Genomic DNA, 18096 nt, shown 5'->3' with positions numbered 1-18096 from the left:
GGAAAGTCATATCAATTCCTCACTATAATGCTTTCTCCCCTACTTTGGATGTGCTAATAATTGCAGTTCCGAGTTCCTGGAACTTCTGCTAGTGCCACCTTGACGGGTCTTACCAGAGGGGCCACCTACAACATCATAGTGGAGGCAATAAAAGACCAGAAGAGGCACAAGGTTCGGGAGCAAGTAGTTACCGTGGGCAATTCTGGTATGTGAACGTCGGGGTTATTTGGGCAAAAGTTCTGGACTACCCCAGAGATGCTTCTTCAAGTGACTGTTCCTTTCTTGCTGTTGTCTTTTGACTTTAGGAAATAATTCCATGAAGTAACTGAGCAACTTTAAATTCAATTATTTTCCCCTCAGAGTATCGTAGTATCTTGTAAAACACATACATAAATAGAGTCTCAAACAGTGATATGATGATAGACCTGGAAAGGACTTCAAATATTGTTTGGTCCAACACTGTGAGTCCCGGCTAGGGAGTATCTGGGTTGATATAGGACACAAGTCTCCTGATCTCTGTTCCCAGACCCTCTTCATCTTACCAGGTTGCTGTCCTCCTAAGTTTTAAGTGCTGAAAGTGATTACCTGTAAAGGAAATTCCTTATCTGCCGACATCAATGCCTGCTGGGTTTTGATCCTGATGTAAAATGCTACCAACATAGCCCATTTCTGTCCAAAGAGCTCCCTTATTCCCATGTTATTTCATGATTATATAGGCCTAAAACCACAATGAGGTTAAATGGTCACTGACTCTTTGTAGCACCTGGAAAGTTCTGTTAAACCAGTAGTGTATCACCCAGCTTCTCAAACTCCAGGAAGCTGGAGAGTCATCAAGAAACATGAGATAGGGAATAATCAAAATCATGAATCCCAAATTCTCCAACTGGAGGGTTCTCCATTCCCCATCAGCAGGGAGTGCTGAATTCTGTCTGCCAAGTGACAGGCTTTATTGCTCGGGCCAGTTACTTAACCTCAGGCTTCTTCCTCATTCGATAGGTGACTGTGTTCTTTCATATGTAAAAAAGCCTGTGAATTAAGCAGTTTATTTTTTGGGGGGGGGTGGTATTATCCTGTGCTTATTGTGTTATATATCCATGGTAATGCACACGTTTTGCTTCGTGTGGTTTTGCTAGTAGAATGCCATGTGAAAGGAATTTTCAAGAGCACAAAGGTCTTTGTGCTTTTTCCACATCATTTTTTAAAAAAAGATTCCATCTGCAGATGGAATTTGGTCAGGTGGAATTTTAACTCCTGGCTATCTTTAGGAAGGTTATTGAAACCCCTCATAGCAGTTTAAGTTCCTTCCGTTTTTCTTTCCGACTCCTTATGCCCAGCAGCACTATTCTGCGTTCTAGCCAGGTTCTCCCAGCTTTGAGACATTTCAGACATGTTAGTTCCAACAAAACTCTATTTCCTTCCACTGTGATGCCTTTCAAACTGTTAGACACTCCAATTATCTGTTGCTTTTGAGCTTTTGATTTTTGCACTGTGGAAAAAATACACGCAGTGGGATTCAAAGTCACAGAAGTTGACTTGGTTTTTAGAGAATAATTTGAAGCATGCTTTGTTTGCATAGATTATTTTAAAATAAGCTCTCCCAAAACATAAAGACCAGATCTAAGCCACATGAAGAGATTCCATTACTTAATTTCTAAGCCACCGATATCCCATTGCTTTCCCTCATCTGGAACAGTTGGTTTTATTGACAGAGTAAAGCAGTCTGACCATTATGAAAAGACTGTACAAAATCTAGGCTTTTTGCACTATTATACCAAAAAAATGCAATAAAATAAATGCGATCACATTTTAATGGTATATAAAACTGTGACACCTTTTGCATTAAAAGCAAAAGATGCCCCCTAATGATTATTCTTTATTTGGCGAGCACTTTCTAAGTGTTGGTAATAGGCCAGTGCTTTGAATTCATGATCTCATGTAATCTTCACAAGATCCTGAGTAGGTAGAGATATTTTTATTTTTATCCCCATATTACAGAGGAGGGAAATAAGGCAGAGAAATGTTAAATAACTAGCTTAGGGTCACTCAGGTACTGATGGAGAGGAATTTCCAGCCTTCGCATACCACTGAAATTCTTAATTGCCTCATGATCTGTTCCATGTTATATAGACTAGATTTACTAGAAATGATTTTTTTTTTAGAACTGAGGGCAAAAGTGAAAGATGGGCTCCTTTTAAGAGGCTTGTGGCAAGTGTTCACTAGCAAAATCTAAGCATTGTTTATTAGAGCAGTTGATGCACTGATAGAACAGATGAGTGCTTTTTAGTGCTACGGGGTTTTTTGTTTTCGAATAAGTCATTATATACAATAATTCAGTTCTCTTCTTATGGTCCAAAACCATAATAAGATGTCTTTTTCTTTTCTTTTTTTTTTTTTTTTGCCTTTTTCTCCTTTTCTTCATGTAGTTGACCAAGGCCTAAACCAACCCACGGATGACTCGTGCTTCGACCCCTACACGGTTTCCCATTATGCCATTGGAGAGGAGTGGGAGCGATTGTCTGAATCTGGCTTTAAACTCTCATGCCAGTGCTTAGGCTTTGGCAGTGGTCATTTCAGATGTGATTCATCTAGTGAGTAGCTTGCTTTGTCCACCTCTTGCAGTTCCATGCATTCTCACAATGTGCCAAAGGAGGAAGCATGTTTGGCAGATGCAACCTCTTCCAAACATGAAGCAAACGAGTAGAGACTGCTTGACTCAAAGTAACATTTTGCATCATATAAAAATGATGGGAAATTTTACTTGTTGAGTATTGCTTCATCTCAAGGGTTGTATTTCAATATGACTATTAATTAAAAATAAATTTGCGACGGTAATATGATTTAAAAAATTTTTTTGTGAAATGAATAAAGTCAGACTCTTTGGAGCCAGGTCTAATGAAGGGTATCAGAGACACAATGGAACCTCAAGTCTCTTTTAATCTGTAGTGTTGAGTGAGCTCAGAGGTGAACATTTATACTTACAAATATTCTACCTCTTTCAACACAAACCAAATATACATATATCATAGTATATATACACACTCACACCCACACACACACACTCTTTCATATCTCACATACACACTCATATCATACACATACACACATTGGGTAGCTTGAATCTTGCCAAGTAATGTGGAGAGTACAGATAATCCATTTGTAGATAATTAAGAATCAACTTCAATTGAAAAAGATTTGATTTTCAAAGTATAAAAGGATTTTATTATTTAAAATTATTTTTTAGTTAAAATAATCCTAGGAATGACTTATCATGCTTTGAGGTTTAGTATCAGAATTTTTAAATCCTTTGGTTCTGCTTTGTTTTTAGAGGATGTGATTATTATTGAAAATTGGTTCATTTTCATAGGTGTTAATCATTATGCCTTGTAACAAGCCTCCTATAGACATATCCAGGAATTGTACTGGGTGAAATATGACATAATGATTTTTAAACGATCTTAAGAGTACTTTACTTAACTTGTATACACGAATTGGTTTAATTCAGACTGAAATATAAACACAACTGATTTTTTTAATGCAGACTACTGTGCTTGACCATCTGAAAATAGAAAGAAGTGTCATATGCTGTTTAGGAGTTGGAAGTTTTAACATTTGGCATCAATTAGGGGTTTTAAATTTCTGAAACTGAGCTATTTTTAAGTCTGTATATTTATTACCTATGTAAGTACTTAGGGCGCAACTGTGGGAGCAGAGCTGTAAGTTGATTTATGTGATTCTTTGGCTCAACTTACATATTCTTCACTTAGATGTCATAATGATTGACTAACTTTTTTAAAGTTTTAGGAATGACTGACTTGTTGACAAAACAGAAGTTGTGTGTATTATATAAACTTCCAAAGTTTGTTTTGTTTTAGTATAAACTTTGAAGATTAAAAAGTCATCTTTTATGTATGGTAGTTAAAGATATATAACTGTGAATCTTAGATATTCCTTAGAACCAGTCTTATTTGTAGGAATGATAACCATTGATTTATCATTTTGTTTTTGTTTTGATACATAGGTTTATTCTTTCACTTTTCCCATTTACAAGAAACAGGTCGTAGTGTGTAGAAACCAGCTGATCTTTGCTTTTTGGTTAATTGAACTTTGTATCCAGGATCTCTGCAAATCCAAAAGTGACTTTTCATCTATTAACTATTTTTAGCCTTCCCAATTTTAAACCTTAATAGGGAGAATTCAAATGAAGGTCATTGACTATTCTTGTGAAACGATTATGATGGAATAGACTGGATCTTAAAATATCTGAGAAAATGTTAAGTGGTAAAGATAATATTTTCAAATCCAACCAAAAAAGTGGTTTGTCAGAGGGATCATGACCTTCATCTTTCCTTGCCACTCCTTCCAGATACCTGGCTTTGAAAATCTGGTGACATGTCCCAGTACGCTCACCATCTTGTGAGTCAGAACACGCCAATAACTCCTTGCCTCTGATCTTCCCCACCCCCCAGAATGGTGCCATGATAATGGTGTGAACTACAAGATTGGAGAGAAGTGGGATCGTCAGGGAGAAAGTGGCCAGATGATGAGCTGCACGTGTCTTGGAAATGGAAAAGGAGAATTCAAGTGCGATCCCCGTACGTTGCCACAAATCACTTTTAGTGCCTTTTTGAGCGCTCCCACCTTCATTACTGAGCTGTAACTCTCATCCCCAGAAGTGATTGGAGACTTTAGGTCTTCTTGAGGAGTGAACGGTGGGTTTGTTAATCTTTTGATTTGGGACAGCAGAGACAAGCTTCAAAAACGAGCCATAATTTAATGTTGTTATAGGGCACTTTAGCACTTTTCCGACCTGAGTATTTTGACCATAATCTGCAGTGAAATGTAACAAGAAAGCCTTACGGGTCTTTAGATTCAACTTTTAAAATATGATCTCTATCTTTGCACTGAACCGTTTCCAGTTTATTAGATCTAGTCTTTGGAAATGCTGCCCTAAGACCTATACAGCAGTACCTCTCTTACGGATGATTCCCATTAACACGTGGCACGTGGGCTGTGATGACAAATTTAGGAGAGAAACAAACCCACCCCCGTAGAGGGGTCAAGTCTGTATTATTGTTCTCAGTCTTACACGCGCTTATGATTTGTGTGTCCACGTAGATGAGGCAACGTGTTACGACGATGGGAAGACGTACCACGTGGGAGAACAGTGGCAGAAAGAATATCTTGGTGCCATTTGCTCCTGCACGTGCTTTGGAGGCCAGCGGGTAAGACCAGATAGGCCAGGCTCTGTGCAATTTAGACAACGGGGGGAGGTTCCTGTACGGACGATTAAGAGTTATGCTTCCTGTGGGCTGTGCACACAGGTGTGGTAGTGCACCTTATGAAATGGGGAAATACTTCAGCTCCTGTTGGAACATAACGCTACTGACTACCCCTTTCCAGTTCTCCCCCTTTGTGGCAGCCTTAGCCCCCTCCCCCATACCTACTATTCTCAGACTGCCTCCGTTCTTCAGCAACTGAAGTGTTAAACGCTGGGTAGCACTGGGCTTCTTGCTCCGTTCTGTTGGGCAGGTGCCCCTGTGATACTGCTGTTAAATATTTTGAATACCCAGATCTAAGAAAATACCACTTCTTTGTACCCTCTCTCAATCCCCAAATAGATTCCTGCCATAGGTCTAGTGCTATGCTCAGGAATATGGGACACACAGAGGGAGTGAGAAATGGTCCTGGCTCTTAATGATATAGCTGGAGACATTAAATTAGCATACATTGAAAGTCCAGCTAATTAAGTCAGGTTCTGAGTGGATCTGACAAACCCAGTTCCCATGTAGGCTGATGTCAGCAGGAAAGGTTTGGTGGCAAAGAGAAGAATGAACTGGCTGGGTTTTGGGTTGTTTTTTTAAAAAAATTATTTATTTATTTATTTTTGGCTGCATTGGGTCTTCGTTGCTGCATGTGGGCTTTCTCTAGTTGTGGCGAGCGGGGGCTACTCTTCATTGCGGTGCACGGCTTCTCACTGCAGTGGCTTCTCTTGTTGCAGAGCATGGGCTCTAGGTGCACGAGCTTCAGTAGTTGTGGCACTTGGGCTCAGTAGTTGTGGCTTGTGGGCTCTAGAGTACAGGCTCAGTAGTTGTGGCACAGGGGCTTAGTTGCTCCGTGGCATGTGGGACTTCCCAGACCAGGGCTCGAACCCATGTCCCCTGCATTGGCAGGCGGATTCTTAACCACTGTGCCACCAGCATAGTCCGCTGGCTGGGGTTTAGGATGGTTACAATCTGGTTGAGGGATGGGGGAAGCAGAGAGAGCAGGGCGAGCACAGCCCCTTGGAATGGGAAGGAGCTGGCACATGTGGGCTCCAGTGAAACAACCCTCTGCCTGCTGTCTAGTGGGAAGACATTAAATGGGAAGAAGTGGGGGCCACTTATGGAGGGCCTCGGCAGTCCATTATTCATGCCAGTACTCCTCAACCATTTCTAATCTGTGTCCTACTTCAATATAACAGAAAAGTGCTGTGCTTTCCTCTAATCTTTGAAATTACAAAATAAAATGCCTTATAACTCAAATAAAAGCAATGAAACATAACATTCCTTTGTTTTCAATGAAAACATACCCTCCCCAACAGCTTTTCAAATTCTGGTCCTTGAAGAGCATGCTCCCTAATCCCGGGTAAGGCTCACTGGTTGATGCCTTTGGCATTAGCCAGTTGCAGGTGCCCAAGAGAAAGGGAACATGATGGAAGACGGTTTTTAGGAAGATAAAACTGGCAGCAGAGAAGGGTCTTCAGGGGTCTGGCTGAGGGCAGCCCCTGGAAGCTACTCTGACCTTATTCCACCACTCGTGGTTGGGTGGGGAAAGTCTCTCTCTGTCTCTCTTTAACACATATAAAGACCGTGATCACAGAACTCAGTCATCTCTGGTCATGTGCTCAGTGTAGAAAAGTGTGATGGAAAGTGAATTTGTTGAGAAGTCGGTTTTGGTCTCACTTCAGCCTCTCTGCCTTATGATTTACGTACATGAAACCTTTAACGTGTGACACCTGTTCTGTTCTAAAGCGAAGTGCGAAATGAAACACTTTAGACAGGAGTGGGAACTGTCACGTGTTTATATGAAAGCAAGATTCACTGATTCTTATAAATAAAAGTAGGTATTTACCTGTACTGTCTTAGGTATTATGGGGAATATGCTTTTAAATGGACAAATATGTCTGAAATATTTCACTGACAATATAAGAAAGAAAGTGATTGTATTACTTTGGGTTCTTCTGGCTATAAGAGAAAAGCCCAACTCAGGTTAATTTAGGCAAAAGGCGGCTCACATGACTGGAAAGTCCCAGGATCTCTCAGTAGAAAGGACATGACCAGGAGTCACCCAGCTGGGTGGCAGTCCCACTCCACTCACAGGTCACTGTGTGACTTCCCCGCCCCCCAGTCAGTCATTCCTGTGGGTCTCCTTTCCCTTACCTATAAAATGAGGGTGTCTGTCCATGTCATCTCACGTTCCTTTTAAAAGCTCTAGGATTCCAGGAAAACCTCCTCCATCATGTAGTGTGGAAAGCTTATTAAGGAAGTCAGGACTGGAATCAGCCTTAGCAGATGGGTGGGGTTTGTAAGACATTTCAGGAAAAAGGAAAAGCATCAATAGAGGCAGCTATAAAACATGCGTTATCAGCCAACATGTATTCTGCAAGTTATAAGTGCATGAAATCATCCTCAAAGCTTCCTTCGTGACTAACTGCGTATATTTTGCCGACTCGTAAGAGGTGAAATTCTTCGACACAAGCTCTAAGTTGCGATGTTCTTGTGTTGTCATAAACCCCATCCGACTTCATGCCTCTGCTCTCTCAGGGCTGGCGCTGTGACAACTGCCGCAGACCAGGGGCTGAACCTGGTCACGAAGGCTCAACTGGCCACTCCTACAACCAGTATTCGCAGAGATACCATCAGAGAACAAATACTGTAAGTGCATTTGCACCCTGCGTGTTTCTCCCCTAAATGCCATTAGGCACATAGCAGGGAGCCTCTTTCTGTAGGTACCTTTCTTCTGAATGAACCAATTTTAAAAAACTTTTAAAAGACTTAAGAGTAGAAAGAATATTGTATCCTGTAACATAATTTGGGTTCTCTTGAGCATCTCCCATTGCCCAATACATAGCTAAGCTTTTAAAGCTAGACATATTTTCCTATGCATAAGTAATTATCAGAGTAGCCACCCTCCCCTTTTTTCCTCTGTAGCCTTTACAGCATTGCTGTTAATTTTTCTTCTTCTTTTTTAACAGAATGTCAACTGCCCAATTGAGTGCTTCATGCCTTTAGATGTACAGGCTGACAGAGAAGATTCCCGAGAGTAATATTTCCAACCCAGAGAAACAAGCACGGATCTCTGTCAAGGTCCATCCAAACTGGAGTGATGCTAGCAGACCCCAGCTTAGTTTGTTTCTTTCTTAAGCCCTCTGCTCTGGAGTAACTTCTCCAGCTTCAGCTCAATTCACAGCTTCTCCAACCATCACCCTGGGAGTGTTTTTAGACTTTTCTCATAAATGGGGCAGTATGTTGCCAGCTCTCCAAAGTATTCAATACTGCTCAGTATTTTAAATGAAATGTTTCTAACTTGTGATTTGGATTGGGATCAATAGGGAAGCACATGCACCAACCAAGATACAAAATGTCTTGAAATGATATTACCAGAATTTTCAATAGGGAAGTTACCCAAACACTTCTGCTTCCACTTAACTATCTGGCCCACAATACTGTAGGAAGAGCATGTCCCTGTTGCTGTGATATTTGAAATATCCACAGTACTCACTATTTCCAAATGATTCTAGTATTGCCTAGAAATCTTTCTCTTACCTGTTATTTATCAACTTTTCCCTGTATTTTTATATGGAAAAAATTGTATTGAAGACACTTAGTATGCAGTTAATAAGAGGAATTTGGTCTAATTATGGTTGGTGATTATTTTTTATACTGTACATGCCAAAGCTTTACTACTGTGGAAAGACAACTGTTTAATAAAAGATTTACATTCCACAACTTGAACATCATGGCTTCTTTTTTACATACAGAAATTTGGGGGGAAATAAGAATCTTCCTGAATGTTTTTTCTTTGCTATTCAGCAAACATTTGAAAAACCATGATGGGCACGGCTCTCTAAATTTTGGTGATTTACGTACAAGCTTTTCTAAGTCTCACTCCCCAAACCCAGATTCAGTCTTGTCATTTTATCTCTTCAGTAATGGAGATAACTTTATATTTTCCGCTTTACCAGATTTAGGTGCATTCAGATACTTAACTTGCTAGCTAGCTCTTCAGAAGTATAATCGAAACAACCTTTTCATTGTTCTTTTCTAACCATTGTAATTCCTTCCTCCCTCCCACTTCCTTTCCGTCCTTCATTAAATAAACATCTATTCGAAGCGATTACCTGCAAGGAAAATAAAAAGATGACTGAGATGTTAAAACTACTTAGATCGGGAATCCCCTGGTGGTCCAGTGGTTAGGACTCCTCGCTTCCACTTCACGGAGAGCGGGTTTGATCCCTGGTCGGGGAACTAAGATCCTGCATACTGCACAGTAAAGCCAAACAAAACAAAACAAAACAAAAAACCACCAAAAAACTACTTAAATCGCATGGCATAGAGGGGTTCTGTCTTAAGGAAACGCTGCGGTATAATAACGTCAATCCAACTTGTTTAAATGCCAGCTGACCCTGGAGTGCCCCAGATGAACAAACTGTGTGCAGTCCTGGTCTACAAAGGCCCTTTTATTTTTCAATTTAACTTCGGGGAACCAACAAATCTAAAACTTTGAGATTAAATCTGGCATATCCAAAATAGTAGAATAGCAGCACTGGAAACAGTCAATTATTAATTAGTAAAAGATTAGTCATTCATAATATACAAGGCATGGAAAACACTTTTTTATACACCACTGTAACAGAATATCAATAAATACCTGGCAATAAATATTAAGACTAAATACAGAAAGAGATTTCCTCAGGGTTCATTGGTTTTTAAAAAAAAAACAACAAAAAAAACCTCATGTTGGAATGGATTTAGTTTATAAAATTCCTTGCCATTTAGCATCTCATTAGGGAGAGGTGGTTTTTTTTTTTACATCTTTATTGGAGTATAATTGCTTTACAATGGTGCATTAGTTTCTGCTGTATAACAAAGTGAATCAGCCATACATATACATATATCCCCATATCCCCTCGCTCTTGCGTCTCCCTCCCACCCTCCCTATCCCAGCCGGGGAGAGGTTCCACAGTCTAATTTGACAGGACTCCAGCTCAGAGGAGTTTTCCTTAGCAGGACACAGACTCACAGCCCGGACTTCTGTTAACATCACTAAACTTTTAGCTTTGTCAAGCCAGTAGTTACCAAGGGAGCTGCTCTGTACATGTGGAAAAAAGGAAGAATCACAGGAAGAATATTAAATGACTGTTCCACATACGTGGGTCATCATTGTTCATGGAGAGAGAATATGACCCAATACAAATTCACACACGGTGTAAGGGGAAGCCCCACTGCAGACACACACCAAAGAGAAAGCGGGCTCCTGCCTCCATCTTTAATGTGAAGAGGAAGCCCAGGTACTGAACTTGTGAAAGTCTGCACCTCAGCTCCATCCTATTGAAAGGTCTTTACATTTAAAAACATAATGAAAGAACACCTTTGGGTTGAGACTGACTTTGCTTCAAACCACTTATCTAGAGACAAACCTAAAACGATTTTCCCCAACGTGAGTTTAAGTAAATCCAGTTGGACTATATTAATTAAATGCATAGTGAGCCCATCAAAAACTTGCACACTGAAAGGTAAAATCTGCAAGTTCCACATTTAAGATTTTAAAAAGCACCACTTTTTCCAGAATGTCTGCTAGATTCTCAAAAGCAATATATTAAATTTACAAATGAAACTCTTTCAATAGTGAGTCAGTAACTACATGTAGATAATCAGAACAAATTAAATTTCAATGGTCTTTTATGTTTTGGCATCACAAGGCAAAACGGTAAAACTTTCTTTTTTACTATTTCTCAGCAAAATCATTCAAACACAAGGATTTCCAAAGATCTTTTACAGTTTTTACTGACTCGTGTTACTGTTGTTCCTGAGAATTGTCTTAAGCAGGCCAGACTGAAAAGGCATAATTAAAAGACCAATCTGGATTCAGGCAAGAAACTGGCAATTCAAGCAAAGTCAGATAAAAGTAGTAAATATATGAGTTTAAAAAGAAAAATCATAATTTTGAAGCTATACCTTGTCTTGCTGGACGTGATTTGTAATAAAATTTATTGTTGAGTATTTTTGTTGTTTTCAGCTCTAATGACCAGAGTGAATTATGCAAGTTAGTCAGTATACTATCACTATAAGCCCGTAAGGCACACGGTCTGCGGAGGCGAATAAAGAAATGCTCAGGTGGAAATTACAAGTATAGGAAATGACTTTTCCATTTAATTATATTTCCATTGAAAATTCTATTCCATTTCTAGTTGTATGAAACTCATTAAAGTGATTAAGAAACACACATCAGCACATTTAAGTGCTGAAATTGCTTCCTATTCAGTAAGTTCCCATTACTGCGACAGGGAAAGTGGCAGGCTCCAATTAAAAAATCCCATTTTCAGGAGATACATTTCAACCATTAAAAAAAAGATCACTCTTGGGACTTCTCACGTTTGGGGACATTTAAAGATTACCACAAAGGCTGATAAAGCAGACGCAGCACAAAGCAGGGCAGCACCTTGCCCTGCCCTGGATTTTTCAGACTAAGAAAGTTTTAGAGTATATATGGCAGTCATATTTGAGATGCAAGTTATTTATCATTGCGACATCATCCCATTTCATAGTCTCGTTAAAATAAGAGATTCAATTTGAATTGCAAACAAAAATCTATATAAATTACAACGGAAGAGAAGAAAATACTGTAAGTAATAAAAGAGCAAGAGAAATGATGCTTCAGCTGAAAGCCCCAAACGGGAAATTCCTTTTTTAACATTCCTCAGCAGAGTTAGGTATGAAGGTATGAGATATTAAAGCATGTTTTACATTTCCTTAAATTCCTCTTTAGAGACGTAAAAGTTCTAACGATCTGAGGAGCCAGATTTATCCTATTAATGGCTCTTGTGTGGAGCCTCCAAAGGCTTGAAGTTATTAGCTTTGCTTGGAGGTGGCCAGCATGGGGTGATTGTCAGCACCCAGTGCTGGCTAGGGCTGGAATCACCCACCCTGCAGGCAGCCCATCCCCCAGCAGAATGCCCTTACGGAAAATACACTGCAGGCCCAGGATGCTCCCAGGGAGCTCTTTGCATCACGGTACCTCAGAAACCACCATTGCGTTCCAGAAGGAAACCTTGCCACTGCCAGGAGGTTGCTGGTCAGGACTGTACAGTGAAACCTGCTGATCCGTAAAATTCAGCATTAGTTGTAAGATGCCGAGCCAAGCGCCGAACATGCCACTTTGGTGGAGAAACTGGAACCCTTTCATACACTGCTGGTGGAAAAGTAAAATAGTGCAGCTGCTGTGGAAAACAGTTTGGTGGTTCCACAAAAAGTTAACCATTGAGTTACCATATGACCCAGCAATTCCACTCCTAGGTATATACCCAAGAGAACTGAAAACATATGCTCACATAAAAACTTGTACACAAATGTTCACAGCACCATTTTTTGTTAACAGCCAAAAAGTGGAAACAACCCAAATGTCCATCAGCTGATGAATGAATAAACAACATGTGGTCTGTTCATACAATGGAATATTATTTGATCATAAAAAGGAATCAAGTATTCATACATGCTACACCATGAACCTTGAAAACACACTAAGGGAAAGAAGTCAGGTACAGAAGGTCACGTAATGTATGGTTCCATTTATACACAATGTCCAGAATAGGCAAACCAATAGAGACAGAAAGTAGATTAATGGTTACCAGAGGGAGAGAAGAATAGACAATAACTGCTAATCAGAATGTGGCTTCTTTTTGGGGTGATGGAAATGTTCTGGAACTAAACAGTGGTGACGGCTCTACAAGTTTGTGAATATACTAAAAAATCACTGACTTCCATTTTATATGTGTATTTTATTTCAACTGAAAAAAATGGCACTTTAGTTACAAAAGACCTCAATATCCTTTTGCTTCCTGGTAATGTTACCAAGGCTGTTGCCCCAGCATCACACCCCTGCCCCTCCCTCGAATGGAAACCAGTTACTCTTATCTAAGTTTCAGGAGGAAACTGCAAAGAGAAAAAAACAAGAACTGGTTAGAATCAACTAGACCCAAGATGGTGGAAGATCTGACTTCCAGTACACTTTGAGCCTCATTCTATGCTCCTTGTAATACATTAGCATGCTAAGTGACACACCCACCAGCGCCGTGACAGCAACTGTAAAAGCCCATACAAAGACTGAAAAGGAGTGTTGCATCAGTCTGCAGGTCCAAACCACGCCCCTATTCTCAGATAACTCGTGGATATTCCTTCCCCTCTTTCCAATTCCCTCCCTTTTACCTTGACCCTCCTATATATTTGGTGTCTCTGCTCTAACTGGGTTAGGAAGTTGACTTGTGAACTAGGTTCCTGCTTTTCCATTCTTTGACCATTAAATAAAGTTTGTGCTGTTCCAGTCTCAACATCGGTTTTGCTATTGGCAAAAATGGAAAAAATAGGAAAAAGAACCTCCCTGGCCGAGACGAGGGGTCCCGGCCCGGGCTAGGACCCTGGGACGGGTCTAGTTGACCAATTCGGTAGCAGTAAGAAGCGGTCTGGGAAAACAGAGTAGATGAAAGATTGAAGAGAGACTTCCCTGGTGGTCCAGTGGGTAAGACCACGAGCTCTCGATGCAGGGGGCCTGGGGGCCTGGGTTTGATCTCTCATCGGGCAACCAGATCCCGCATGCAGCCTCAACTAAGACCCGGCACAGCCCACACACACAAAAAAAAGATTGAAGGAACTCAAACTTTCTGGCTACCTATTCAAAAACTAAGGCAAAATCCAACTTCCACACAGTATCATCTTCCACTACCTTCCATGCCCCATATACACAAAAGCATTATGAAAATAATAAGCAGCATTTTTTTTTAATGAGCAGTATTTATCATGTCTGAGGTGGTGGTAAATATTTTGTTTCATTTACTCCTCAGAGCAACGTGAAGAGGTAGGTACTGCAACATCGGTTTATAAGTAGAAAGTGAGGAAAGGCTAAGTGAATCACCTACCATCACACAGTTTGTTAGTAGCAGAGCTGGAACCTGAACCTGACAAACTGGCCCTGGGTTGTGTGCTTTTAACCAGGAGCTATTCAGCCTCTTTGGGAGCAAATGAATCTCCATTTTATAGATGAGAAAACAAATTCCAAGAGGTTAAGGCATGTGCCCAAGATCAACAAACTGGTGAGTGGCAAAACAAGGGAGAGATGATCATGAACAGCCCAAACGTGGTTTCCTAGAAGGAAAGAGGGGGCCATAATCAAGAACAGGTATGGGGGGACATGGCAGGGGAGCTGCTGGCAAAATCCTTTTTCTTTACCCGGTTGGTGGTGATATATGTTTATTTAAAAATTATTCGTGGGAATTCCCTGGTTGTCCAGTGGTTAGGATTCGGTGCTTTCACTATCGAGAGCTGGGTTCAGTCCCTGCTCAGGGAACTAATATCTGGCAAGCCGCGTGGCATGGACCAAAAAAAAAGATTCTTCAAACTGTAGATGCTTTAAGCACTTTCCATAGGCATGGTTTATTACAATTTATTTTTTAAAATAAATCTGTGCCTGTCACAGTGTTTAGCAAAAGTGAGCTTTAAGAGTGTCCAAGAATGGAAGGCACTGGGAGCTTAAAAACCTGCAGGGACTTGTGCTCTCAGGAAGGGACGAAGGACTGGGCTTCAGAAAGAAGGTGCCTCTGGAGTCAACAGGATGGGTTCAGGGTGCCCTTGGTGGACTATTTACAAATGAGTGAGGGCTCATGCTTTTCTTCCTGGGCCCCAGACGCTCCCCCAATTCAAATCACTCTTTACTGATCCAGATGTTTTGTTATGGGTTTTCTGCTCAGTCTAGAGTAACCCATTTCTCCAAGGAGTCCTGGATCCTTTTATTAGATAATGGTATTAGAAACCAAGATCTTAGCATTAGGTACGCTCATTGCCACTGGGGTGTCACACTTCTTGGCCCTTTCAGTTGATAGATATAGTCATGCATTTTAAAGTGTAAGAATATTCATTAAAAAATTTTTTTGTTACTTTTAGATTAACTGATTGAAATATTTACAGATGAAATATCTATAGACTTTGCTTCAAAATAATCTGTGTTGAGGCATGAGAAGTGGAGAAACAGATAAAACTAAAGTAGTCATAAGCTATTATAGTTGGATGATAGATACATAGAATTTTACTTTTCTTGTGTTTATCCCAAAATATCCATAATAAAGACCTTTTAAGAAATGAGGAAACTACTTATAACTACATACTAACAATTTTGAAAACTTAGAAAAAATGGTCAAATTCCTAGGGGGAAAAATATACCTTGCTAGAACTGACTTAGAAGTGAAAAAATTATTTAAGAAACTAAAGCAATTATTAGAAAATATCCTATGATATTTATTGGTGTTTTTTTATTTTCTTAATGGCAGAGTAGATTATATTGGACTACTCCTCCTGCAGATAATTAGGAACACTTGACGAAAATATTAAAAAATCTATTTAAAGCCCCTGGAAGGCAACCAAAAACTGGTGGAAACCAGAGGGGCTCAACCTTCAAAGGGGATCAACATCAATTCTCCACAAACTGATCTACAGATTCAATGCAATTCCAATTAAAATCTCAAGAGGCTTTTTTGCAAAAATGGACTAGTTGATTCTAAAATTTACATAGAAATGCCAAGGAGCTGGAATAGCCAAGAAATCTTTAAAAAGACTATTATGAAGGACTCACACTACCCAATTTCAAAATTTACTATTAAGCTACAATAATCAAGACAGTGTGGTGTTGGTATTAGGACAAATGTAACAGTAGAACAGAAGAGAGTCCAGAAATGACACACAAATATGGTTGAGGCAACAAGGCAATCCAACAGGAAGAGTTGTCCCAACAAACGATGTTAGAACAACTGGATAAATGTATGGAAAGAAATGAAACTTGACCCATGCATCACTTTAACACTGGAATAGATAAAAGACCTAACTGTAAGAGTGAAAACTATAATTGCCTAAAGGAAAACATAAGAGAAAAATCTTCACAGTCTTTGGATAGGTAGGCGAAGGTCTCTAGTTTTTAGATGCATAAAGATGCAAAGATGAAGATGGGATACAGGATGAGATTTTCCTGGAGGAGACCCTAAGATGGGATGGGGTAGGGAAGTTGGGGGCACCAAATGTTTAGAATAAGTTACTGCTCAGATTCTAGCTTCTGTTTTGGGAGAGTGAGGTCACATTACTATTACATTACTAAAAATATACACATAGACCAGTCTGTCATGAACTACGGACTACGATTATTCCAATTCTTTATGTCTGAGGTCCAAAATTTAAAAATTACCTCAGAAAGTATTAAAAGGAAATACTCTAAAGAGCATTTTGAGGGAATTCCCTGGTGGCACAGTGGTTAAGGATCCACCTGCCAATGCAGGGGACAGGGGTTCGAGCCCTGGTCTGGGAGGATCCCACATGCTGTGGGGCAACTAAGCCCGTGCGCCACAACTACTGAGCCTGTGTTCTAGAGCCTGCGAGCCACAACTACTGAGCCCATACACCACAACTATTGAGCCTGCGCTCTAGAGCCTGCGAGTCATAACTACTGAGCCCATGCACCACAACTACTGAGCCCACGCTCTAGAGCCTGTGAGTCACAACTACCGAGCCCATGCACCACAACCACTGAGCCTGTGCTCTAGAGCCTGCGAGCCACAACTACTGATCCCATGCACCACAACCACTGAGCCTGCGCTCTAGAGCCTGCGAGTCACAACTACTGAGCCCACGAGCCACAACTACTGAAGTCCACGCACGTAGAGCTCATACTCCACAAGACAAGTCACTGCAATGAGAAGCCCGCACACTGCAAGAAAGAGTAGCCCCCGCTCACCACAACTAGAGAAAGCCCGCATGCAGCAACTAGGACCCAATGCAGCCAAAAATAAATAAATAAGATAAATAAAATTTAAAAATATTTTTAGAAAAAAGCATTTTGAGTCTTTAAAAATTAATATTGTGCCTGCATATCTGGGCAGTAACGGTGGGTGGAATTTCAGCTGTCACACGGTCCTCTTTTCTGCACATGTAAAACAGTGATTAGCGAATGAATTTTTTTGATAAATCTGGACATGAGTATTTATATCTAATTGAGATAGTTTGTAGTGCCATTCTTTAAAATATTTATGTAAACGTATTCAAACCATACAGTGTTAAATGGAAAAACAATTCTTCCAATGATTATACCCTCAGTGTTAACCTTTGGTCAAGGGGAGATAGAATGCACACTTAACAAGTTATAAGCCAAAATATGTATCAGCTGTTTATTGCTACCTAACAAAGCACCCCAAAACTTTATGGCTTAAAGCAATACATAATCTGTTTCTGTGTACCAGGAATTCATGAGAAGCTCCTTTGAGCAGTTCTGGCTCAGGTCTCTCAAGAGGTGGCAGCAAGATGTCGCCTTGAGACTGGAGCTCCACTTCCAAGGCAGGTCATGCACATGGTGGGCAGGTAGTGTTGGCAAGATAGTTTCTCCTTCAGCAGGGCTGCTTAAAGGTACCTACAGCATGGCACTGGCTAACTCCAAGAAACTAAGGCTGAAGTTGTAATGCCTTTTACAGCCTAGCCTCAGCAGTCACACATCTTTCCTAAAGTATTTTGTTGGTCACACAAGTCAGCCTTGTCTTCAGTGTGGGAGGGTACTAACTATACAAGGGCCGGAAGATTAGTCAATATATTAATGACTAGAAGGATAACCTTAAAAAAACCCGTCAGAAGTCTTTTAATTTAGGGAAAGTGGGTTAAGGACATGGGAAGAGGGCAGGACTCAACTTTTAAGGTGAAAGATGACAAAACGTTTCAGTTGGCCTTCGGTGGAATATGTGAACAATCAGGACCACATGGGCAGGGCACATAAACGCACAATTATGTCCTGATGTAGGAAGGCACTGCCATCCACTGT

The 18096-nt window shown here is 40.4% G+C and overlaps 1 protein-coding gene across 7 annotated transcripts in view; it reads left to right on the top strand.

Moving 5' to 3' along the window:
- The window catches only part of FN1 (fibronectin 1), a 69386-nt gene extending 60399 nt beyond the window's left edge, over window positions 1–8987 (top strand). For all 7 annotated transcript variants that reach the window (XM_004262753.3, XM_004262750.3, XM_012533040.3 and 4 more), the window contains 6 exons: window positions 67–205; window positions 2424–2588; window positions 4467–4592; window positions 5116–5222; window positions 7803–7913; window positions 8234–8987. In XM_004262753.3, the coding sequence (XP_004262801.1) occupies window positions 67–205; window positions 2424–2588; window positions 4467–4592; window positions 5116–5222; window positions 7803–7913; window positions 8234–8305 (720 nt within the window). In that variant the 3' untranslated portion in view covers window positions 8306–8987. The remainder of the gene's footprint in view (window positions 1–66; window positions 206–2423; window positions 2589–4466; window positions 4593–5115; window positions 5223–7802; window positions 7914–8233) is intronic.
- The last annotated feature ends 9109 nt before the right edge of the window (window positions 8988–18096 follow it).

The sequence above is a fragment of the Orcinus orca genome, chromosome 7, assembly GCF_937001465.1.
Source record: "Orcinus orca chromosome 7, mOrcOrc1.1, whole genome shotgun sequence".
In the NCBI taxonomy this organism is placed as follows: Eukaryota; Metazoa; Chordata; class Mammalia; order Artiodactyla; family Delphinidae; genus Orcinus; species Orcinus orca.
Note: the sequence above shows the minus strand (reverse complement) of the source record. Positions and strands in the feature narration are given on the sequence as shown.